The following is a 26125-nucleotide window of genomic DNA, read 5'->3' as shown; positions in this document are numbered from 1 at the left end:
GTACAGCTTTTGTCAAAAATTTTGCTTACTGAATCGTGAGCAAAAAAGAAGATGAGAAAAGTCTCGCTCACCTAGGAAGTTCTTTAGTTACCATCGAGCGCAATTAGACCGTGACAAACTACTGTGAAACACGAAACGTCCGAGTGTGGTATGAAGACTGTTTGGAAGTAAAATTACTCTTTGATTAATGTGACGTTAGATTCTGGCGCGCGATATACGGGCGCACATCGTTGTCACATTGTCGCGAATATCGCGGTAGTATGGAAATTCCGTTTCCATCACCCCGGACGATATCACTGCGAAATAAGACAAAGATCTTGAGTGACGCTGACCGCGAGAACGAGAGAGAGGAAAAATGGACCAGGCTTCGAAGTGGGGATCCCGATTAAATAGCGAAGGAGGCCACCAACTCCAGCCCAGAACCATCTCGGACCTTGAACAGTTAAGGCCATTGCCGAAGATCCAGTTTTGAAGTCCCGCGGCTTTGTTGTTTATATTATTAAAATTGAAACGTGCCTCGAGTTTGCTGTTTCGTATCCAGCGTGCAGCGAACAGTTATTATACTCCGGTGCACTGCATTTGTAGGAAAGCTGACCACTACTATGTAAAACACGTTCACGCAGGACACTTTTCACGGTATGTTACACTCTTCACGATTCACTGACTGATGATATTTTTTGGTGCCTAACCGTTCTGAACTTTGTCTCCTTTACCGAGAGTCGGTATATCTAGTAACGGTATGGACAAGTACGGGAGGATTTTTTCAAAACTAGTCTTTTGATTTTTATTGATTTGTATACTTTATTCCAATCTCTGCAGAACGTCATCATGAGACATCTGCTGAGACAGTAAACTGGTTATCCTGAATATTTAACACTTAAACAACTGTGCTCGTGACCGGTGGAAGGAAATCGGGTGACCGTAAGTTACATCACTTGTTGTTATAATTCAGCGCGTATTAAAATGCGAGGAAATGCTGATTCAACTTCATTTCTTACAGATGTCAGGGTTGAAGTGTGCGGTTTCGCTACTTTTGATCTGCCTAATTGTAGACGAATCTTTGGGCGACACTAGATTCCTTTCGAAAACGAATTACAGTGTTTCCGATCTTTTCAAAACTAGGAACAACAATTTAAAAATACCCCAAGAACCAATTGCCGTAACGAAAAGTCCGTGGCACGAGGTTAATTCCAAAATCGAGGACGACGTCTCGATTTACGAACAAGGTAATTCGAAATTCGAGCGCAGGCATTCGTTCGTCGAAACATCGACGTTTAACCCGGATGTGCTGAATAAATTCCTCGAAGAGTACGCTACCAAGATAAAAAGCACGACTGAGAAAAATTACAAATACCCGTTCACGGTTATTGAACCTCCAGTCGAGCCTTTCCAACTTGAAGTTCATGATTCGGTGGTTGATGAGTCAGAAACGAACGACAAGGAAAATACGACAGCGTACACTAACTCAGAACTGGATCATCCCCAAGGTGATGAAAACGCCAATGACACATTCGAAAGGAACAAACAGTGGGGTGGCAGCAATTCTTATGACGACCGGACCGGCTGGGTTACCCTGGAAGCGATCCCGTGGTCCAAGAGTAAGATTTCGAAGTGGCAAGCAAGCCAAGACGCACAAAAACCTTGGCCGGATCATCGCCCGTGGGAGAAGCCTCAAAGCGTGGACAGACCCTGGCAGCAGAGACCATCGTATAACGACGACAACGTTCCATGGTATGACAAGCCGAAGCCTCACTACCCGGACAACGCTGGTAACAAAAAACCGTGGTTCGAATCTGACCGTCCAAAGCCCAGCAAACCGTCACGACCGTCGTACTTCGATGGGGACGATTTTGAAGACAGGCCTAGCTACGCCCAAAAGTGGCCCCCGGAAAAACCTTGGGACAAATATGCGGACTCTTTCAAACACACGTCGGACATCATCACCGACGACAAACCGGCTAACTTTCCCAGCAACTGGGACAAGCCGCAGATATCGAAACCGTCCTACAATTTGGACAGGTTTGGAGACGGCAATCGGGAGCAGACGACGACCGGATGGAACAGTCACAAGTACGAATTTCCTCCGAAGTACGAGGAGCTGAATAATAGACCGTCGAACTTTCCGCAACCCTCGTCATCCTTCGACAGACCCCATTTTTCCCACTATCAGTACTCCACCGATCATCCACCCACCCACCCCGCCAATGGCGATGGGCAGTGGGTTCTGCTCTCGACTAATAGAGGATACACCAAATCTCGTCAAAGGTCGATCAAAGTATCAGCGACAAATGGTGAGCCTCAGACCTTGGCCCATGGGAATCGTGAGAAAAATGGTCCGGATCCAACTGTGCCAGTGATGTCGTCAAGACGTCAAGTCAGATTGACAGTTCTGCCTTCGGTGAACGGTACTAACACCACGACCTCCCACGGAGGCCTTTTGGAGGTTGAGAAGACCTTCAAGACCGTCGATCAGAGCCAAAGAGAATACGAAGATACGAAACAGACGACCGCTTCCTCCGTACTGACCAGGAGGCCGATTCGCAATGCTGGAAAAAAGCAGCCGTCGAATTCGGCAGTTTTGGCAGCTGTCGGAGCCGGCATGTTGCCGGCGACAATGGCGATGATGATACCGATGATGCTGGGGAGAAAAAGGCGTGCCGCCAATCCTGAAGAATTCGAAAACACTCTGAAATCATCGATCTTTGAACTGAAAGACGACTTTATTAGTAAGCTAAGCAATCGAAGAAAATTCAGAAAATTACGAATGTAGTAGCTGCTATGTGTAAGTCTAATCGGGTCGAGATAATTATTGCCCAAAAGACAGACCAAAATTCATATTCAATCGATTCTTCAGATTTTAAACACGAGGCATATTATGGGTATGTTGCTCAGCTCTCAAATTTTCGCTGTATTGAGAGCAACGATGTTTGCATTTAATCTTAATTAGCTAGTTAAGCTTCATCTACAATAGTGTTAGACATTTTTTTACATAAAGTATAATATCACTTATACCACTATTCACCTCATCATCATCGCAAGTGTTGGTAGCTGAGTTTTTTTAATTCATAAATTATTACGTAATTTATTTCATCTTATTCATCATTTTCGCTTTGCTCTTATATTATTTTTGTATTTTATCCGACTGACTTTATTGGTAGGTAACTACCAGTGTAGTTTTAACTAAAAGTTTGAATCAGAGTTTTCTGTAATGATAACTCGTATATTGATAGTCTTTTAAGCAACATTATTGTTATGACAATGAAAGGTGCGAAAATATGACCGATTCGTGAAAGATTTAATTCTTTTATTTACATACGATATTTAACTGAAATTCCATTACAACGGATACATTTATTTATATATCTTGCAATAAATTATTTTGTAATAATAACGCTTCAACCCTATATGCTTCCCTTTGGATAGTAAAGTGTAGGAAAATGCGTTCTAGGTACGATATCATCATAAATTTTCTATACATATATATTTAGGTGTGTGATATTTCAACGAAGTAATAACTTTCGCTAATAAACTATATACCTATATATCATAATATACTATGTGACAATTTATAAGTTGTTATTCGTCGATAAGAAATTTTAAATTTTTTCGCTTCAAAGTTTCTTACGAACAAAGAGAGCTTGAATGCCAGAATTTCCCATTGCCTGATTGAAATGATCCTGAACTAGATGTTCATTTGAAAAAGGTATTGAAAAATTCATGGCCTTATTATAAAATGAAGTCAAGCACGGTAATCGGATCGGTGCGCGAGCCCATCTTTTAGAAATAATGAAACTACACAATAATCCCACATCGTCGTTGTGACTTGTACTCGATAACTTCACAATGGCAAAAAAGCCGATTATAATTACTCTACGCTAATTAAATACTCGCATGATTACCGTGACAAATATTCATCGATAAAAAATCTAACGTGAATTTAACGCATTATTAGTTTCAACGTGATTTTGCTATAAAGACCGTGCGCGAAATTGACGACAGCGCAAAATCGACCTATTTGTCCCAATCGACGGGCATTTCCCTCATCTGCGCTAATAAATCAGGCAATCATAAGCTTTCGTGGCTACGCCATGACACAAAATTAACCACCAATCGTTTCGAAACGCTATTTCTTAATAACCGCCAGACCAATCGTCAACGTTAGTGCAAGTCCCGTCGACAAAAACAAATTTGGCCACTCGCAGCGCTAAACTTACTCGCGCTCGGTCCCTATAATAGTACGTGTAATGTTAATTCGACCCACAGTCTGCTTTTCCTCTCCGTATCACATGGCGATCATTCCTCGCCATTGATTCTCTTCTGAACACCCCCTAAATATCGCGCGAATCCTTCGCTCGCGTGTTTCAGTATGGTCAATCCTAACCTGAACTTAATTTCTGCGACCTTCCTAACGAATTCGAATATGTTGAAGCCCGACTCTTCTGGTTTGTCCGCCTTTTCGGTCGTCGTCGCTTCATCTAACGACTCTACAGTCGTCTCTTCGAGATCCTGTCCCTCAGTTTCCGTTGCTATATCGTCAATCGACTCATCTTTGGTCTGTGATTCGGTCGGTGCTTCTTCGCTGAAGGCAGTTGGCGTCGTGGTAACCACTTCAACCTCTTGTGCTGCGGTTGTTGAAGGCGAATGAGTGCTCGAAGATGTCTCCGTAGGACTCATCGTCGGTATGACGGTCGGTGCTACCAATTTTTCACTGGTTTTCTTGTCCTCCAGTTCCACGATATTCTCCGTCGTACTGTCAGCCATGTTCGTCTTTTCTCCCTCCCTCTTCTTCTCGATCTTCTCGTCATGGTCAATGGAGTTTGACATCGTGTGGTCCTTGATTTTCCGAGCCTCGTCTTTGCCCGGTATCATGAGGTCGAGGATGTCGAATATCTCGTTGCTCAAGTTCTCTTCTTTTTCGGTAACTGCCAGGCTTCCGCTTGGTGGTATCACTTGGATAACGGACTCTCTTCGGAATCGTGGGTGTGCACGGAACGGATCTTCATCTATCGACCTTTTCACTTTCAAAGCTCTGGGACCATGTTCGACCGCGACTGCCGTAGGCGTGATCTCGATCTCGTCGTAATTGGCGTCGCTCTTCAAGGGCAACGCTTCCGGTTGTCCGTACGATTGCAACGGAGAAACATTTGCGGAATTTTTTGGAAAAGCATAGTTCTGTGCTCCGTCCTCCTCGAACTGGGTTTGGCCGTCCCCGTTTTCACCGTACGTTGACGTCTTCTGACCAACAACTGGGCTTTCGACGTAGCCGTACTCCTTGGGGACGCTCCCGACGACAAATTGACGGTCCGCATCTCCGTCAGCCGATACGGTATAACCAGACTGTTTTTGTCGTTCGAAATAATTTGCCGTCGTCGAAACTTCGGGATACTTAAATTCAGTGTTCTTATATTTCATGTCGTAGCTATTTTCGAGCGGTTTGTACGCTGTTCCAGACGAAGACGTGGGATATCTGTGATCAATTCTTTTTGTCAGTTTCGTGTCAGTGATAGCCGGACCTCCGAACTTCTGGTATCGATAATAATTGTTCAAGTCGTAATCCTTGGCGCCCCCATACTTTTCCTCGTGATTCGTCATACCTTGGAGGACCTTAGAGAATACTTCTTCCTCACTTTGGCCGTAATTGCCGCCATATTCGCCAAGGTTGTATTTGTAATTTGGCTCAACCTCGTAATTTCTCCGCGCAATTCCACCTCCGAACGGATACAGGAAATAAGAAGCTAATCCCAGACCCAGACCAACCAAAGACACAACTCCAAAGCTTGGCATGATTTCTCGGCTCAAGTAATTGTAAATCTGTGTACCGATCGGTTTCTCGACTTGTTTTTTCTTCGTTTTCGTCGCGTTCACTTCCTTCGTGTCAGGCTCTACCTTGGATTCTTGAAGAGCTGTTTCACTAGCGATCAATTCCGTCGTGACTTCGCTGCTTTCCGTGGTTGAGCTGGAAGGCCTACGTCGCTTCACTTTGTTCTTGTTTCTTCGCCGCTTCTGCGAACTTCTCCTCGGTTTTTTCGTAGTCGTGCTCAATAACGGCTCTTCTGGGGGAGACTTTACTTCAATTTTCGTCAGTTCAGGATTGAATTCAAACTTAAGATCGATCTGAGAATTATTCAGTGCCTGGGAGATAGCTTTATCGCTCAAGGCATCGACTTTCTCGTCAGCACTCTGTTTCTTACTCTTCAATACTGGATCTTCGATCTTGGGTGCTTCGTCGATTGGTTTCTTCATCTCAGCCTTCAACACGTTGTTTATCTTCGTTATCGGAAGTTTCGTCTGGACAGGAACTTCAACGAGATCCGACCCCGTGAAATCTGTCTTCGCAGCCATTGTCGTTTCTCTGAACTCTGGTGTTGTGCTTTTCGGAACTGGCGCCGGAGTGCTTCTCGGCATTTCCACAGGGATAGGCGTCTTTATCTTCGCTACAAAGGTGGGCCTTTCTATTATCGTCTCATCCTTCGGCGTTGGTATCATTTGAACCGGCTTAAATGTCACCTTCTCAATCATAGTTGTGGATACTGTTTCAGGTTTCTTCTCCGGTTTCGCTGTCGTTGTAGTTCTAGCTGGAAATCTGGTTCTGTTCAGATTTCCCTTCGGTATTTTTGGCGTTGACCTAACGGTGGTCGTAGATGTCGCCAACTTTTGCTGGGTCGTTCTTTGAACTTGGATGATTTTCTTCGTCACTGTCAGTACTTTTTCCGTGGTGGGGAAATTGTCCGTTTCCTTCGTCTTCGGGGTTGTAACTTCTGCAGGAGACTGTCCAGGATTGACAGTCGCTTTCTTAGGTGTCGTCTGCGCCACTTGTGGTTTTACAGTTGTCGTTTTCTGACCATTTCTAGAGTTACTTGGAACGGGCTTAACCTTATTCGTCGCCAACTTTCCTGAGGACTGTGTGGGCATTACCTTTTCTACTATTGCAATCGGTTTCTTTTGGCCCTGTTGATCGACGTCTATCTTCTCGATAGAAGACGTCGGCTTCGTGGCGATTTTCTTGACTGTGTCAGCCGGCTTCTTCGCCTCTTGCTGTACAGATTTCGGTGTTGTCGTTGGTGGGTTCAAGAGAATCCAGGTCGATATTCCGCCCGGAGTGGTCAGCTGGTTTTTGTAGCCAATCACGTCTCGTCTCGAGGACAATTCCTTCTCCAACTCCTCATCTGTCACGGCCATTGCAAGTCCCGGGTGGCTACTTTCGAAATAACCAAATTTCGAGTTCATAGGTCGCCCAAAACTGACGCCGATAGCCTCCATGGAACTTATTTCCGAGTTTATCTCCTTTATAAGAAGGTCGGGGTCCTCCGTTTTCGACTTCACTTCAGTGCTTGGTAAGTTTTCAAATTTCCCGATCTTTCCGATGGTAACGAGCTTCTTCGGTTCGCTCGTCCTGCCAGCTTCGTTCTTCAGGTCAGCAGACGTTTTTGGAGATTCATTGGGGTCAGTCACGTTGAGTAACTGCGTTGCCACAGTCCTCAGAGACTGCTTCATGTCAGGAAGGTCTTTAGCATCCCGCTGAGACTTCGAAACTTGGATTCTGAAATAAAATAATCTCGTAAGTAAAGAGCACTTTTCATTTGCGGGGCGTATATTGAATTTCATTTTAATTATCCACTATTTCAGGCGGCAAAGTGAAAAAATTCTAATAATCCGGGTAACCTTTTATTTGTCGTTCTATAATACATGTTCTCTTTCTAAACATTAAATTACTATTTGGTCCATGCCCATTGATTAGATACCGTCTATGTGATGTAGAAACTTCAGTATAAAATTAATTAACATAACTTCTATATTGACTATAAACTCCGACTGATTCGGCCCGAGCGCATTTTGTAATAACAACTTCTTCAAAAGACCGTACGGTAAAAGCATTAATCAAATTGTGCGTGACAATGAAACTACGTTACTTTTGTACAAATTACCTTTCTTACGAGGACCAATTGGCCAAGTTATAAAATTGTAGCCTAATTAAATTACTAATTAACATTGAAGAAATGAATAATAAATTCAACAATTAAGGTAGTGTAATACTATCTTATGAAAATTATATCGAAGAGCCGTTACACAACAATATTGAGCTCCTACGTCTAACGTGCATTTATACGCTTGAAAAAACTAGGCGTAGCATTTTATTACTTAATTATAATCCCACCAATAATGAATTTCTATCAAAGACCTCTGGATTGAATACACTGTCCATACCTAATTTGAGTAGAAGTACTCACCGCCGTAATGATCGGTCAATCGCACGCTATGTAAAAGTAGATCAGCGCATATTTCCAGCTTCTAATACCGCGGTATATTCTATAATTGTGCGTATCAGACATTCGTAGAAAAAACTGACCTGGTCGACTTCGAGTTTACCATTAATGGCAGGCTATTCAGAATATTTTTCGACGATTCTAGTCATTGTCTTATTGTGTAAACGAATTCTACGGATAACTTGATCAATTCTGATACTGACTGTCAAATTTACTAGGTCACAAGTGTCGTTGAGGAAGGAAATTATCTAAATGCTAGTAATCGAGAATATTACACTTATAGACGCGCATTAAAGCGTAATTACGTCTTCGGCCGACGATTTGCGAGAATGGCGATGCACACAGACGTCATGGTGCGTTAAATCTAATTATGGACGGATCGATACCGTTATTTTTTATGATTTTTCTTGGTAATGAATTTACAATCTCAAGATGATAATACATATACTCAAGATCGTACTGGAACGGTGTTAAGAATTATTGACCAACAAAAGACTGCTGGAACTTGATCGAATGATCGAGTTTACAGTACAGGGAAGTAATTTCAACCGGAATCACATGGCAGTGGTACGATTTTATAGAGAAGTGAAATTTAATTATAAACACACTAAATTTAATTATGGTTTAAGTAATTATACGGGCTCAGGAGAGGGACGATGGACTTGTAGAATAGAATTTTATTGTACAAACAATTTCAGTAGCATAGTGTTACGAAGTACTCCAAAATTTGGTTATTATATAGTACAAATTAGAAAGTTACGTTCGCCATTCCTTAACTTAAAATATTAATTAAAGGCTTTAAGAGCAGCGATGCATTTCGAGATTATACCATATACGTATGTAATTGTATACCACTTTCACAGGATGTCAAAGTCGTGCAACCATTTCACTTTCAATGTTGCAGCTCGCGCTTTCCCTATCTTTTAAATTCATCTTTTTCGCTTCTTTCGTCTGCTCTTCCACTCGTTCCAATTATTGTACTTATGAATCGACCGTATGACCATGTCCTCAAGCGTGGGTGTGACTCTGACCTTAACTCGATTAGTTGCCCGTCCGAAACCTAAAGCGGTTGGAAACGCGAAGGGAACGAAAAACGCCGCCAACCCAAAAATACCGGCTGCAGCAACGGCGAGAGGCGACATCGCGATGCTGAAGAAACCATAATTCAACGGATTCAAAAATGTAAAGTAGGGAAGCATAGAAGTCATAGACTCCACGATACTGAAGGGCATCAGGTCCATCAGCTCGTCATCGTCATCTTCATCGTCATCGTCATCGACGTCATCGTCATCCCCGAGAACGGACCCTGGGCCAAGCCCTCCGTTCCCGTTTTGAGAGCCGAGATTCCCAACAGCATCCGAAAGCTGACCTGTTATACCCGACAACGGATTTCCAATCCCGGGTAATTGTATTCCAGAAGAGCCACCAGTTCCCGGGGATATCGGAACGTCCGCAGCCGCGTTTTCCGGAACAGCAGCCGCCGCCACATCGGCTGGAATCTCTTCATCCCCCAGCGGTGGGAACCCCTGCATTCCACCTAGAGAAGGAATAGATGGGACACCACCTCCGGCCGCAGGGTCACTTGCAACTTCTGAACCACCTGGATCATCCGCAAATCCTGGGAGACTTCCCGGTGCTGCACCAGGATTCAAAGGACTATCTGGTACTCCAGCATCAGGAGCAGACGGATCGTCAGCTAAACCATCACCTGAGCTAGGAGAGTTGCCTGGGGGATCTGGTTCGAAAGAACCTTCTGCATCTGACACATCGTTCTGCGAGCCAACGTTGATTTGGGTCTGTTGGAAGACCTCGAGAGTCGCCGTCCCTGGGAATTGCTGATCGTACTGATCGTATTGCAGCACACCCTGAAGGTCCTGACCATCGTCAATAGGAACGTTTTGAGAATCACCTTGCTGGTATAATCCTTCCGGGTGCTGTCCACTACCGGAAGGAAACGTTCCGTAGCCTCCGCCGGAAGTACCATAACCGCCTGAAGGAGGAGCGTAACTACCCTGGTTCAGACCGCTTCCTGGGTAACGCTCACTAGGCACCTTGGTCGCTGATCCATAATTTCCGGTGGAGGGTGGCGGGTGCTTGAATACATTTGTGTTTAGGACGTGCGAGTTTATGACGATGTTCAAATCGGTACAGCCCTCCTTGCCTTGGACGGTATTGTTTATCCTGGTGTAAGAGTTGATCGTCACCGTTGGACAATTGCTGCCCTCGTCGTACGTCACTTCCGGAATCTCATGATCCATTGACACCCCGGGCTGCATCTCGTTCTGCTCGATCTCGTCTTTTTGCATGGTGAACATTATGTGAACGTTCGGTGCCGAGGCTGAATCATTCTTTTTGTCATCTTTCGGATCATTGGGATTCAGTGACGTGCCAGGATTATCCGGTTCTTTCATTTCGGTTACGGTGACATTCGGTCGTTTCTTACCGGTATTCAGGATGTGTACTACGGTATTTTGCGAGACGACTGATGTTGGGTTGAATTGCGGCTTCTTGGACAGGTTTGGCCCATTAGTGGGATCGGTTTGATAATCCATGTAAGCACCATCGCTTCCAACCGTTTCGCTTGTTGGCCTCGTTACATGCGTTGGATAAAAGTTGTTTTGCGACGCATGCGAATTTAAATTTTGAAAAATCAGCTGGTGATACTGATCTTCGTAATTTACTTGCCCCTGAGCGGAATCATCGTAATTTTGCATAACTGGGACGGATGGCTTTCCGTTAATGTACCCGTAAAAATTTGTACTCTGTCCGTTAACCTGTTCAAGATTTATTGGTTGATTCGGTTCTAAGCCTTCTGGAATTGGATCAAACGTATTCGATTCGTTTCCGTTCATTTCTGTAGCTAGAAAGTCGCTATTGTCAGAGGTAAACGGAGGAATCTGTTGCCACTGAACTACTTCTTGCGCGCTTTGTTCGAGATTTGCATAAGACGCAGGCTCGGGAATGGCTGTCATATCCGCTTCGCCAACGCTTATTGCAGACTGATCAGAAATTGTCGGATGATCGTAAATCGAAATCGATGGTTTGCTTCCAGGTTTCTTCTTTACGACGTGGAAGCTGGGCGCATTTTGATGAAGCACGGAAACATCGGTAATTTCCTGCGCTTCCAAACTGTCATAACCATCATCGAAGGATGTGTACTTTTCGTAATTGTACAAATCCTCGATATTTTGCAAGTTATCGTTCGGCCAGTTCTTAAGATTCAAGTCCGAGACACTTTGACTCGAATTTACGTTCACCTTGACATTGCTCTTCGGTTTATTTTTTCCACGTACCTGCTCGCCAGCCTGGTGATTTTCGCTTTTCAATGTGAAATGAGGCAGCGATTGGTTCGCCTGCGGTTTCATACGGATCAGGTTGTTTGTAGAATTGTTTTGACCAAATTTCTGTTGGACACTTTGGTCGGTTAGTAAGTGAAACGTGACCACCGATTTCTTTGAATCACTTTCAAAATGCTTTACTTCAGCTTGCGAATCGTGCAAGTTCGGACTAGAAACCCGATTGTGAATATTGCGATGCGAATGAAGATTGTTATGCAAATGCGCCGGTTTGTTCCTAGAAATTTTTTGATTCGCATAGGTTGGTACAATTTTAAGGAAATTTCTAACTTTTGCCCTGTTCAGCTGTGCCGGCCGAGAACCTTCTGAAATAGTCCCAGAATAAATAACAACCCGTGGCTTAGTTCTGCTCGAACTTACTACCTTCGCTTCTGGTTTTTCCAGCGTCATTCGGCTCGAAGACAAAACTGAACCTATCGCTAATGAACCATCCCGTGAGCGTCTCAACGATATAATTCGATCTGTGCTTTCATCGGTATTGGAAGACAAGTTATTCCCTAAAAGTAATACAGTCTTATCCAAATTCGAATGTGATTTAACATCCATCGAAACCTCATCTACCAACTTGGGTTTTGCTTCGGCAGTTTTGTTCGCCACAAAGTGATCGAAAGTATTTCTACCTTTAATCCTACCAACCTCATTGCCAGACGGTATCCTTACATCCTTACTACTTCTACCTTCAGTCGCTAAATTCCTACCTAACTCCAGTCCAATTTTTGTTCTCGGTACAGACAGTCTAAATAACTCGGAATCTGAGGCCCCTAGATCTAATTGCTCGTAGTTTCTATCGCCAACTCGTTTGTCTTCAAGGACAATACGATCTTCGTAAAAAAGGTTATTCATAAGATAAGCTTTTCCGCGCGTTGCGCGCCTTCCTTCCGTGTACCTGCTATTGCCTTCGACAATTTGAGGCAGATCCTTGACGACAGGCTTTGGCTCCTGTGCGAAATTCACGCCACGCTGCACCGGTCGCCATCCTTCCGTATTCGGGTCTTCTACTTCCGGTTGAAGACTCCGTGAGACCTCTGTAAGGAAGTGCAAATTTTGATCAGTTTTTATTAGAGTTTGGTTTGTTCTTGTATAAAATTTTCTTGAATAGGGTAACGGTTTAGTTTGTGGGTTCTATAAACGTTCGCATATTAGTTCTTTCACGGTAATGATACACGAGTATTACGTTTCACAATGCTTCTTCACAACCCGCGATTACATCGAATCTCTGATTAAAAACTTTCAGCCGTATGATGACCGTATTTAGAAGCCAGTCAAAGACTATAACATCCGCCGTTGGATCGGCGCGTTTTCCACATCACGTAATACTTCCTCGACTTATTCAACGTTAGAAAATCGTCGCTGCAAGACTTCTTCGCGCTGTTGGTTCGGTAGCGCGATGCACTTGTTACGTACAGAGTTTTAATGCCACTCACCAAGCTTTTGAGGTCTCCCATCGCTGGATCCCGCGAGGAGCAGGACAGTCGCTAATTTCAATAATTTGAACCGCATTTTTACACTGAAACAGAATAAGGAGTAGCGACTTGTTAGGGAAACACAGTATTATAGCGAAGAAGGGGCAACAAATCGGGGCAACTTATACAGCGAGGGTGATACACTATGTTTTATTCAGGTGCATAGCTCGAAGAAATTCTTGATCGATTGCCCATTGTTGGAGGAGTGCGAAATCGCGATTGAAATCCCGAGTCAAGCTGCATGCACGGCGTATTCGAAGGACGCGTTTAGAGGATTTGAAAAACGAAGAAATGACGCAAGTTCACGCCGTTCTTTTACCTGATGCGAATTCGTACTGCCACTTTGCAACTCGACAGTGGCATCGACAGCTTCTGTATTATAGCTATAGGTACCCGTGATCGGCTGGACAAAGTTGGTATGCGGATCCTATCGCATCGTATAAGTCGTTCTACCGCAGACGTATGATGCATTCAAATTGGAATATACTCTTGCGTGGGTATGGCTAATATACGTCTGACGGAAAATAACTAACAGATCAAGTTAATAATAGTCCTCGGTGTATAATGGCCCGCCTAGCCTCTTGAAGGCACGACGCGTCGTTATGCCAAAATCAATTCCACGAGGTGACGGAATAAATACATAACCGAACAGCAGCTCACCTGTCCGCACTTCTCGAATAAATTACGCTCGTGCTAATTCACGCTGTGCGCAGGATTTATTACCTCTTTTGATTTTCATCGTTACTTCCTATGCATTACCTTAACATGTCCATCCTTATAAAGATTGAAATTACTCGCCATTGTACCATTGGTAATAATATATATCATGATAAAAATTGACAACGTAATAGCAAAGTTTACTTGTGTTCTGATCTTGAGAGACGGCATCATGTCAAATTGGTGGTGATTGATCGTGATTATATCTGCGATTAGCCTGATCGAATGAAAAGATATTCTCTAGTTCTGAATGTACCTTTTATCCGAGTTAAGTATCAATTATGAATAAGTTAAAAAGTATGAAAAGAATGCTAATTCGGCATAAATTTGAACGATGGTATACTCGTATGTATATATACATATATACGGTTAGAGAGGAAAACAAAAAAGCTTGAGTGACATTCAACGATGATGACGCAATCCGTTATCCACCTCGGGTTCATATTTCGTAAAACACATGCATGCAATAAACCGTTGGATTTTTTAGCTCATATTTGTGTCTCCTAACGGTACCTGCCACACCAGCGTCCACTAGCTATCTATCATGTGCTTATATGGAGGTAGACAGACACACGCACACCTACACATGATAATCACGGCCGAGGCTCCCTTGCATTTGTGTGAAATAATTCATCCCGGAAGTCTTGGATCGTGCATCTGTGTAACTGGGACAACGGAAAATGGACCGATAACCAAGGAAGCTCGACGCGCATCGATGATTTTTCATTTCGTATTCACAATGAACAGGATCATCGATCTAGATTCCATCTATTATGCATCGCATAAATCTTCAACTTCCGAGTTTCTCCCGTATAGAAGTAAAATTTTTTACTTTTACCATTACCGCGTTCTATCTTTGGCAAAATTACGGGCATGCGAACAAATTACAAAGTGTATTACAAATGTAGAACATTCGAGGTTCTTCCCGGTAACGTGGATGTGGGTTATTTTTCAGATACAACTGCCGTCTTAATGGTGTTTCGAATCGTGGAAATTGTGTAAAACCTTTTTAGAGACGCGATAAATATGACGTTGAGCAAGACTCGAGGCTCATCGAGCCCTCTTCGACCTGCATTAGGACAGTTTGTGACCCCATTACAAAGAAACAGGTTCTCAGGAGTCGATTAAACAGCGTGGCGCACTGTTCTGGCCATGACTTGATCACCTATGCAATCCACTTCGAAACGCCTAGTTCACGGGCACAGTAGGCATAGTCACGAAACGCAGTCATGGCTGAACGAGTAATTCTCGTGAATAATGGACTGGAAATATGTCGCAATTGGTCATTTTTTCATTCCACTAGCCTCTGTATTTTTTATTTCGACATATTTGTTTTGTTCCTTCACAGCAATGCTTTCGTTACGTCAATGGGAAACCATGACACTATTTTTTATGATTTTTTATGACTGTGATGCTACGGTATTTATAAAAAATTTATTAGACGACACGTTGAGAGTGGTTTAGAGCTTGAAGAAAACGAGAGAAAGATATTCTGAGTGACAATTACGAGGTTCAAAATGATAAGTAAACACTTGCACTCTCGACTTTCAGATACAAGATATATTGCGGTGGTCATGTAGGTACAGGAGTATCGATTAAATTAAATTCTTACCTATGAAAACGTTGGAAACCCTTTCAAACGATCATTTAACCACTTTTCACTGTCGTTATAAACTTTGTACGATACTAATTTAGATTCGGGGGTTAATTGAGACGTATTGCTAAGACGATAACGATGCTTGCTACGATTATCCACGATCACCGAGATAATTAAGTCACAAACTATAAACACGGAATTGCTGTTTCACCTATACGATAAAAAGTTCCAAATGCGAGACGAAAAAAACGAGCGGAAAAGCAGAGAAAAAAACAAAAGCACGAATTTATGCAAGAAACGCGGTTCTGCTTAACTTATCGATCTTGTGATCTCTCGAAATTGGTGTGAAATTAGGGATCGACGGTGAGTCGATCGCGTAATATTATACGAATGCTGGGGAGAATAAAAAATCGCACAAAATCACGTCGGAGGATCGTTGCGTCTTTTGACTCAACGGCTGACTGGGTCTCGACTGTGACAGTGGCTACACCACAACCTGGTCGGCCGCCCGATGTTCCTGGTGAACGCTAAGAGTCCGAACTTGAACCGTTATTCCTTGTACTGCTTCACCACGGAGTTGAACAACCTTCGTTCGTATGCTAAGCGGTGGCTACCTTCCCCAACCCGGGACCAGCATGGACGTGGAACGAGCCGCATGTACCGAGACCGAAAAACAAAACCAAACATAAGATGCACGTCAGCCTCCTGAGGCCTTGAACTACTGCTACATTGGGATCGAGCAGATGATCGAGGGCCCGGCGGTCCTCCGGATTCAGGAATGTGGTTGCTGGATGCTTAGATCACAGCGTGCCAGATGAGAGGTTTCAGAGAAGGTACCAGAAGAATTTTCGAGAGATCGTTTTCATCCTTTAACTGTGAATTGGCTGGACCTGTGAATCAAAGGTTATGAGAAGAAAAAGAATTTTTTGAAAAATTATTAGCAGTGTTTTTCCGCCAATGATGGCAAACACGATTGAAACAACGTCCATCTTAATATATGTCATGAAAAAGAATCTGAAGAAATTTGAATATCACGAGGTAGGATCAAGAATTTGAGAATGGGGTTTATAGTTATAACATTTGACGTGATTGAAGTTTGGTAAATTTTGTCCGATTGAAATAGTTTTGAGCTTGTTTTTTGTGCAATGTAAGATTTTTCAAAAACTTTTCAGACAATTAAGGCAGGCGAGCAAAAGCATCCCACAAAATATTAGAATCGGATCAAAAAAATCACAGTTTAACAGTTTTGAAAGTTCTAGTCATAATTCCTTTTGTCGAAACGTTGATATCTTAGTTTGCGTTATTCGAATTCATTCAGATTCGTTTCTATTTCCTAGTAAAGACGTTATTCCATTCGTGTTCACTATCATTGACGCAAGAATCGTCAGGGGAGCTATTTCAAATGGTTTTGTTCTTTTTTCGGACTTTTGATTCACTGAGTACAGCCGATTCATCTTGAAATTGCAGGTCTTGCTCTTCCGTGCTCTAAACGCGATTCAGCGAAACCACAAAGTGATATACAAACAAGTGTTTTCATTATTCTCGAAGTACTTTAAAATATTCAAAATGACGTTCTCAGAAGCTGCGCAAATTTGAACGTTAAACAATGGTTATTTCGTTTATCAGTTAATAATACAATTAATTATGAATAAGAAATTAACTATTTGGTTTCCAAATCATGGTCTGCACCGGAAGTACGATGAAAATTCGTAATCATTCAATTCTCGATCGCTTTTTCGTAGAATCTAGTTTTACTACAGGCATAAAATTGGACAAGGAAAGAAGTGTTCAATCTTTTGTTGCACGTGAATGCTGCACCGAGAGATGAATTAGAAAGAGTAGAAGAAAAATTAAAAATTCCTTTACATATCTATGTCCTCATCGTGAAAAGCATCTCCTACAATTGTCGAATTTAAATCCTATTTCAAAAGTAAGGAGATCGTACGACTCCCGTTAAAAGAACTGAAGAACCCCCGCCGCTAACTAGATTGCAACTACTAAATGCTGTGAGAAATCCATTTAACCGTGGTTATAACGTTACTTCACGGAGTAAAATATACCTAATCAAGAGGTGTATTTCTACTATACCCATACACCTTATAATTATACACCGTATTTTTCAACGGTTGTAAACCGTATGGCGTTACTCGAAAGCACGAGTCTAAAAAGAAACACGAAAACGATTGGCGATGTACAGTTACATTCTGGCGGGAATCCCTACCTATCGCAATAACCCGCCACCCGTTGACCAATCGACGGTATTTTCATCTGCGTAACGCGTCTCCTCCCGCGGGGCAAACGTCAAAGAGTGACGAGAGAAAAAAACGTCATCTTTATTACACACGGTGGTACGAATACTATCGTAATTTAGGAGAGAATAATGACGCGTGTAAAACATCTTAATTCATATCGAAAGGCCGTGTCATCGTTTACATCGGTGCCAACGAAGCGTGCCTCGGTTATCCAATACCTGGGATTATCGTCTCCCCCCCACCAATTAATCATTTTACTTTCTGCCTTTAGGATTGTTCACACGAGCAGCTTCATCGTAATTAGCACCAGCGTATCCTTCATTCTATTATCGGGATACTATGTAATGAACATTTTTGTGCGTCATTTTATTTCATTGTAAATCTGGCTGAGGTGATAAGCTCATTGATTTCAATTCAAACGGGCGACATTTCTTACAGTGAAGCTATGTAGTCAAAATTTAAACTCATGTTTTTTATACGGTAAATTTTAATCAAATCTTTCCTGCAGTGGTTTGTTATTTGAAAAAAAAAAGAAAACAGCATATCTGCGAAATGTAGAATTTCTCATTAGGCGCTAGATTACCGATGTGCAGTGAGTGTTAATAAAACTATTTATTTCTTTGACTAAATATAGAAAGCATGCAATAGTACATTTAACGTTATAGCCGTATAAAAGATGCATTGGAATCCGAATGGTCGAAGAGTTCATTCGACCGGAAACTTGCATACCGATACAAAGAGTCAAAAACCTTGTAGAATTTTTTTACAATTTGACCGACTTGAATCACGACAATTGCGTGCGCAGCATCGTTTGCCATTACCAGACAGTGTATAAAAACGAGAATAAAAGAACGGAAGAAAAAAAAAAAAACTCAGGAATATACTGCGGCTAATGATAGTTCTTCATTGACACAAAGACAAAACGTACACAACGCCCAGCTATGGGCAAGAATAATGTGGGACATAGCGGAACTTTCTTACAGCGCGATTGTGTCACCCGGCGTAACATTGCCCGTATTTTTAACGGGGGATGCGCAGGTCAGTGAAAAAAGAATTACCCTGCTTGGAAAAGACGTAAAGTGCAATTATTCCGCTCGTCTGTGTTTTTTGCGCCAAATATTACACTAATTAGTGTAAAAGATTCGTCGCGGGTTTGCACGTTGAAATTAAATTTTGACGCCAGAGGTCAATCCACGAAATTTACCGCAATAATTTATCCAATTCTAACCGTGAATCAGATTGACAAAATTTCGCGAAAAAATATTGCTTTGAATTTAAATTCTGCCGATGGGTTTCATTTTGTAGGCTAATTATTTTCCTCACACTTAGAACTGGTCAAATTATTAGCTGGAAAGTCATTAGTGGCTGCAGATGTTTATGTGTAACGATTTCCTCGAGATGAATTTCGCGATTGAAAAATCTGCCAAACTCTGGTCGAAACCAAAAAAAATTATCTATTTCTTCAGTCTTTCCTCGGCTGATAGAGATATTCCGCACGCTGCTAATAATGAGCTATGTTAATTGTGCCGAATAACAGTATCGATTTTAAATCTAAATTATTTGGACGTTATAATAAACTTTCGTATCCTGCTGACTAGGTAGGTTAACTCTTTCAACCACATGTTCTTACCACCTATTTCATATTCGTTTTTTGTGTACTTAAAAGAACTTTTCAACATATTTCTTTGCGGTTTTTGCTACAGTAATTATTACGATATAAAGTAAATTATTATTGTTAGAAACGAATTGATTGGAAAAAAATCGTGAAATTGAAGGAATAATTCATTTCGGAGAAAGTTACCCCTCTACACATGTACGTGTTTCACATAAATTACTAGTTTTTTGGGTTTCTTATTACGAATCTGAAATTGGATTTAAATAATTCACGGTGGCGAATCCAATATGGTGGACCAAAAGTTCAAATTTGATTGAATCCGGGGAAGATACTCTGTCCAGAGGTTGTTGGGGCCGCTGATTACGAATCTGAAATCAGATTTTGAAAATTCAGTATGGCGAATCCAATCAGCAACGCCGAAAACTCCTTCTTACAGTTTTTGGGCCGGATTCAATGAAATTTGAAATTTTCGTCCGCCATATTGGATCCAGCATCTTGAATTTTTTAAATCTGATTTCAGATTCGTAATTCGTGATCCCAAAAACTATGGTATACCTTATTGTTATAAAAATTGACTTAGCACAATAACGCGTAATTCAAAGGGTCATGTGAATTAGCATTTTTTTCTTCTCTTATGGTACCGAAGATTGTTTCTCTGATTTCATTCAATGCAAAACGGTTTCAAATTAACTAAACAAGTGATGCAGGACGTTTCAATTAATCGTTTCGAGTAATTCATTTCGAATTCACGATGCTCTGTTTAAGATCCCATATGCGGCAATTATTTTCAAGCTCGTTAAATACCAACAATGACTAAGAATAACGTCTTCTGTAACGAGAAATAAGTTGTCAACAAATAACAAACCGATAAAACATGTGGGCAATCCGTGTGAATCGACTACAGTAGCTTCCTTCTTTCTCTGAAAAATAAATCAGCCTGTAACATCACGCGAGTTGGCCAAGGCCAACGTCTTGGTCACAAGAACTGGTTCTCGGCTGTCCCATTGATCGAATCACGATACGAAAGTAATTGCTTCTCACAATCGGTCGGCCGTTGAGAAAGAAATTTTCTCTGTAGATTTGCCCTTGAAATAAGAAATCACGTGCGTAACCCATAGGCATATATATATATATATATATATATATATATACACAATACTACGCACAGTTTATAAAACCAGTTTACACGATACAATTCACCGTTATTTCAAATCTTGTCAGAATTGTGATTAACTCGTGATCCCGGAACCTCAAATAACTCTTGCTCCGAAATAGAATATGAATTTCTTTCTTCATCAACAACCACAAGGTATCAATTATTTTTTACTATCAGGCATACCCAACGATGGGCTACGCCGCTAATGTAACGGAAAAAAGAAACAAAAAAACTAAAAACCTAACAACAAGGACAACAAAAATCAAAGTTAAAAAATAGAGAAAGAAAGCGAACACTCGAAGGTGAGTAACAATTTTTCGCGTGGTCCCTCATCGACTTTTTGCTCCACCTCGGTGGGAATCTAGTTCAGAGAGTTGAAATAGGCCACATCGCGTCACGACCCTGCATGCCTCGAGACCCAAGGAACAATGCCATGCCGAAAAGAACTTGGTATCACCGTTGATAACGGACCTGAAACGCTCTATCGGGAAGTCCTGTTCTCTGGAGCACGTACTCGTATAAATCGCTGACCTGCTTTGTAATTATGGACTAACGATGCAGCACCTGTCTCTATATAAGGACCACCATACCGATTGCTCGTGGCAAGCAAAAATGAGCCTGCAACCTAGCAAATCGTTTTTTATGATTAACCGATTTATCCATCGCAGTGACGACCGCGTGGCGCAAATATCTACTGACGTGACTTTGATCGATGGACAATCGTATCGCGACGCAATAGTTTGTCCATTCTTATTCTTCGCCGTACACTTAACATCAAGATACAAAACAAGCCCTACTTGGAGTTGTAGTTGAAATAACGTCGGACCGGCGAATAATTATTAGTCATTAAAACCGTTTGAAAAAATGTTCCGCGAATCACATATACTCGTACATCTTTCTACGTGTACGCTTAAGTTGATTGGAATTTAACTACGCGCCTTTCTTCTGCTTGCGATCAAGTACACGTAATACGTCTTTCGACGTTAAGACTAAATCGACTTAAATCACAATCATTCTAACTTAATCGAATTTCGCACAACTCCTGGCTTATGGCTCGCGGTACATATCAAAGGACCACAAGCATTCTTCCGATTTCCTCCTACCTTCGTCAATGCCCGGTTCTCGCTTCCGGTTCTTCTGGTTTGGCGGCAATCATTATATTTCGAATAGTAGCGTCCAGGTTCGCTCTTCATTATTCGTATGGCTTAGTTTTGGATTCATTTTAGATTCCTATCTCCGTGTCCGTGAAATTCATATCCTTTAATGACATCCGTCGAGAGAATCACTTTTCTGTGGCAAAAAATTTCCTCTCTTATTTTTCTTCGTTCTCGTGCATTTGGAGAGCAGCAGTAAAGTGATGATACATCGGGCTGCAGGATTTTTAATCTTGATGCTTCTTGACTTCTGCCAGAAGTCGTCAATCTTACTCAATCTTGACGTTCGCCCGAATCCGGTCCTTTATTATCACCCCAACTCAAGTCTTATGCCATTTCTGCAACCAATTCACAAGTCATTACAATCGAGATACAACGACGCAATATTTCTCTTCTTCTGCTTCTGCTGCTTTTGATATCGTCTTTTTTTTTGTCTGGTAACAATATCTTTCAATTCCAACAATATTCAATCCTGAATCTCCGATTATCTACCAAAGTATAGTTGTGATTTGTCTTATAGATAAATCATTTCATACGCACGTCACGTTTACCAAAAACGTGCGATTCGTTCAGTTGCTTGTTTCCATTGCACAAGATATGCAATATCAGGTCGTTATTCGATCGTTGCAGTTTTGTGTCAATCAGAAATTTCTACTTTTGCGAAAATTTTAATCGTCGACGAGGTGCCTCATTGCAATATCCGGAGGGTATACCGACGTGTATGAGACAGCGTGGTTTCGATATCACTGACGTGACACGACGGCGCCTCACATTCGACACTAATCTTATATATTTCAGTCTGAAGTCCTTTCAGATGTTGGAATTGAACTGAGCCGGGATGCTCAGCACGCCCCCAATGTATCCACAGCTTTCCCAAGCCGCGGCGCTAAAGATCTCTCGGAGGTGGGGGATAAACCCTTGTTCCTACTTTTGCGTACTTCTTGCTTTACGGGAATACGTTCACGCCGTCAGAGCTTCTAGTTCCTCGGCCTCCTGGCCTCTCACCGAACCGACAACCACGGAAACGATCGTACTCGTTTTTGGAACATTTTTACCTGCTCATTACGCCAGTGCATCAGCAGTCAATTCCAGCAACCCTGAGACGAAAATAAATTTGCGCAAGTTGCTGGAGGTAAAATTTATAAATGAATCTCGACCCCCCCCCTCCCCTCCCCCCCTAGATCGAATAAACATTACAAATGAAATTCGCATACATTTTGGCATCACGGAAGTGACGTATGTTAGCTCTACAGTAGAGTAGAGTAAAACGGTCGCCTTTAGACGACAGCTTGTGCAGGTGGAAACCGCGAAATAATTAGATGCCTCAATTATAATTACGGTACTCCTACGTACTGAGACCGTGTCCATGGCTTGCTTCGACCGTGCAACAGATACGTATAATTCCTTATATGAAGTGAGTAGTGCTAGCCTATTCTGCGTATGCATATCCTATGAACATAAGTAAACAGCACCCCGAGGCACAGTGTATAAGTTCTATGCTCTCAAATCACGCTATTTGAAGTACTGAGAGATAATGCTAGTCAGATTTTAACTCGGAATAAGCAAATGGTTATCAAATTTAAACGAGTAGCATCTGGAACTTTTTTTCATAAAATCTATAGGTCAATTTCTTTTTCGCATAGTGGCTGCGACACGCAAGCGTGCAAAAAAAGCTTGACCCACTCCCTTAAATAAATCGTTTGACTTCTTGACCTTCTTGTTTCTGAATTTCTTGACCAGATAGTATCATGTTACATGCGTCTAATATTCTCTAGTGAAACTCAAAGTACTTCTGCATATCTTCCGGATTTCCGTCTCCGCCTTACGCTTGAATATCGCAGTTTTTGTGGGATATAAATCAGTAATCTTAGGATCTGTGTTGCTTCACGATGTGTAACAAATAGCACTCGAACCCGAAACCCTAAGCAGCCCAAGTACACGTGGATCTGTTTATCTCTTTGCAATCGAACCAGCCATAAAAAGATATACGTATATGCAAAATTCAACTGTGCCGAATTCATTTCCTCGTCTTTTTTTAGCCGAACTCTGTGGTGCAAGAGGTTTAGGCCCAATTCCTGCATCAGTTAGTGTAATAGCCGTTGATCTAGTTTTAAATCCACAAATGATGCCCGAATTTCCGTTCTGGAATAACAGAACCGTTGTGTGCCGGTCGTCTTGACATAATCGCAAATTTGCGGAATACATTTTCGCGCTCTACTTTGCATTTCCGAAGCACCCAAAACTTCCGGCAACGTATTCGGCTACTCCATTAGCCGAGACTCTGGATTGCTTCCTCGTAATTGCTTAGCGCTGTCGAACAAAACTGTGCAAAAGGGGTCGAAACGTTTGACACTTAACCAGAGAAAAATAGGCGGCACTCAGGCAGGTAGTTTATGGTAATGAATGGCAGTGAAAGAAAGGAAATCATTGCGGATTACTGCCTACATGTAAACCCGAAATCCGCCACCGGTTCCATCTTGCATGCTCTCTGTTCTTTGTAGCAACCGGTTGATGGTAGAATATTTTTACGCGCATTTAGAATCACGGAAATAGGATAGAAAACAACCATATTAAACTAGGTATTTCGAATGCTTTATTTAAAATCTACGATGAAAGCGGTTCTTTACTCCGTGAGTATTCTATACATACACAGACGTATACAATTACTTGTAAGATGTGTTTCTTTTATAGCTCACATCTTAGAGCATATACAGTAATATGCTCTGAGGCTCACATCAACTCACCCGAAGAGCCATACACAGTTTCAAGGATTGTTTTTTACGTGGAAAGGTCAACAGATTCATATTATTGACAATCAAACAATTAAAATACAATTTTTTTACATCGAAAAATTTATTTCAACAGTCTTTAATGAAGTTTACTCTCCTTCTAAGTTTCCATAAAAATTGAAAATCTGACTAATTTTTTTGTTTTTCAATTTTGACGTTTACTCAGAAAAAGGTGCCTCTCGATTGATGTTCTTCAAATAATGTATTCCACTAGAAATATTGAGCGCATAGCGCCTGTACACTGGCAACAAGCAATGCATACGCGATTCTTAGGTGATATGCACATTACTTGATGGAAATCATTCACTAGTTGTGTAAAAACAAAACCAATAGTAGTATGGTCGGAAAGATATGCAGAAAATTATTCGCATCCATAAATAATTCTATCTACTCGCGACAACTCAATCATGTTTCATGCTGCGCCAACTCTTCTTTCCGCAATTCTTTGGCGATATCAGATTGGCGCGCGAGTGCAAAAGTGTTCTTTCTCTTCATACGCTCCTGTGCTTCCCAGTCACGTACAACACCCGCGTGAAGTTCCTCCCTGAAGCAATCGATATGCTCAACAAATGCTGTACATAACCTTAACATTTGGTAAAATAATAAAAATTTCTCACAAACCTTTCCATGAACTGGGCGTAATGCACGTAACCGATAATCCCTAATGATATTGTGCAGCTCGAGGCTAAAACTACTCTTGACAATGTCGTCATTTTATCAACATTACTTAGTCGTTACTAGTTATTGAAGAACTATGCAGCACGCTGCAGAAGATATCCTATCCCAGTACGTATTGACCACTATCGAAAAACTAACCTACTTAATACTTGTGGCGATAAAACTCGATTCAATCGAAAGTGATGCTTCGTCTCTAGTTTACATGCGACTGAGGCGCACTTCAAGTGAGTGAATTCACCACCCTATTGGCCCTTTCCTCTCGACCAAGGCTATAATTGGCTCGACTCACACTTTAACACCCTCAACTTAGGACGTGACGCGATGTACCAAACGGTGTGTACGCCATTTCGTGCAGTAGAAATTTTTTCCATTTTAACCTCATGTCTTTGTATCTTTCCAGGTGTACCATGGGATTGAGTAAAACGCACGCTAGATAGCCGACGCGTTGACTACCTGTGGTTGTAATATACAGTTATTAACGGAAAGAAGGTGACTCATGTCAAATCCCGATTTAAAAAGATCGCCAATCTGTTGATTAAAGTGTCATTGGTGGCAGTCGGATGACCGTCTTACATGGATTAAAAAAAATATGGTATGAAATAAGTTGGAATGTTTGGATAATCGATAGAAAGTTAGCAACTTGAAGAAAAAAACGAGTTCACGCAAATTTTGACAAACTGTCGATGAGCACATTTTTTTCTGCTAGTACTCACGGCTTCGCAGGGTTGAAAGAGCAAAAGAAACACAATTTTTTTCCCACCATCTCTTTAAATTCCCACCAGGAATTTTTTAAATGTTCTAGCAATTGGTCAGCCTCTTTTGCTGAGCAAGGTTATGTGAAAAAAATTCATAACATGACTGTGTGATTTTGGATGCTTTAAGATATTTACGTAATGTGCGTTAAACGTTTCAGAACAAAATCGAGCGTGATTTCCAACTCTCGAAAAGATTATCCTACCTTCTTCGTCACGGTGCTGTGAAAGAGGGTCTAACAATCAGCCCGGAAGGATTTGTTCCTGTTAGAGATATCCTTATCAAGGTGGGCCCCCACCGCGGGACAGTCGAAGATGTGAAAAGAGTCGTT

General features: G+C 41.8%; 3 protein-coding genes across 5 annotated transcripts; 1 reads left to right on the top strand and 2 right to left on the bottom strand.

Moving 5' to 3' along the window:
* Positions 1 to 428: 428 nt before the first annotated feature.
* LOC124413282 lies at positions 429 to 2984 on the top strand. 2 transcript variants are annotated; one of them, XM_046893773.1, is made up of 3 exons: positions 429 to 636; positions 820 to 921; positions 1001 to 2984. In XM_046893773.1, the coding sequence occupies exon 3, from the start codon at positions 1001 to 1003 to the stop codon at positions 2768 to 2770; it is 1770 nt and encodes a 589-aa protein (XP_046749729.1). In that variant the 5' UTR covers positions 429 to 636; positions 820 to 921; the 3' UTR covers positions 2771 to 2984. The 2 variants fall into 2 exon arrangements, with proteins under 2 accessions (XP_046749729.1, XP_046749730.1); XM_046893774.1 differs by lacking the exon at positions 429 to 636 and adding an exon at positions 715 to 737.
* Positions 2985 to 3418: 434 nt separating this feature from the next.
* LOC124413621 lies at positions 3419 to 13120 on the bottom strand. The gene is made up of 5 exons (XM_046894342.1): positions 13045 to 13120; positions 11294 to 12645; positions 9198 to 11245; positions 4226 to 7540; positions 3419 to 3966 (listed from the first exon to the last, which is right to left on the bottom strand). The coding sequence occupies exons 1-4, from the start codon at positions 13118 to 13120 to the stop codon at positions 4294 to 4296; spliced, it is 6723 nt and encodes a 2240-aa protein (XP_046750298.1). The 3' UTR covers positions 3419 to 3966; positions 4226 to 4293.
* An 8384-nt stretch (positions 13121 to 21504) lies between these two features.
* Positions 21505 to 25186, bottom strand: LOC124413283. 2 transcript variants are annotated; one of them, XM_046893776.1, is made up of 3 exons: positions 24985 to 25186; positions 24755 to 24907; positions 21505 to 21516 (listed from the first exon to the last, which is right to left on the bottom strand). In XM_046893776.1, exons 1-2 carry the CDS (start codon positions 25074 to 25076, stop codon positions 24769 to 24771), a joined length of 231 nt encoding a protein of 76 aa, XP_046749732.1. In that variant the 5' UTR covers positions 25077 to 25186; the 3' UTR covers positions 21505 to 21516; positions 24755 to 24768. The 2 variants fall into 2 exon arrangements, with proteins under 2 accessions (XP_046749732.1, XP_046749731.1); XM_046893775.1 differs by lacking the exon at positions 21505 to 21516 and having other exon boundaries at positions 24151 to 24907; positions 24985 to 25185.
* Between the last annotated feature and the right edge of the window lie 939 nt (positions 25187 to 26125).

This window comes from Diprion similis, chromosome 12 (genome assembly GCF_021155765.1).
Source record: "Diprion similis isolate iyDipSimi1 chromosome 12, iyDipSimi1.1, whole genome shotgun sequence".
Taxonomy (NCBI): Eukaryota; Metazoa; Arthropoda; class Insecta; order Hymenoptera; family Diprionidae; genus Diprion; species Diprion similis.
The sequence above is the reverse complement of the archived record's forward strand: the minus strand, read 5'-3'. Positions and strand labels throughout refer to the sequence as shown.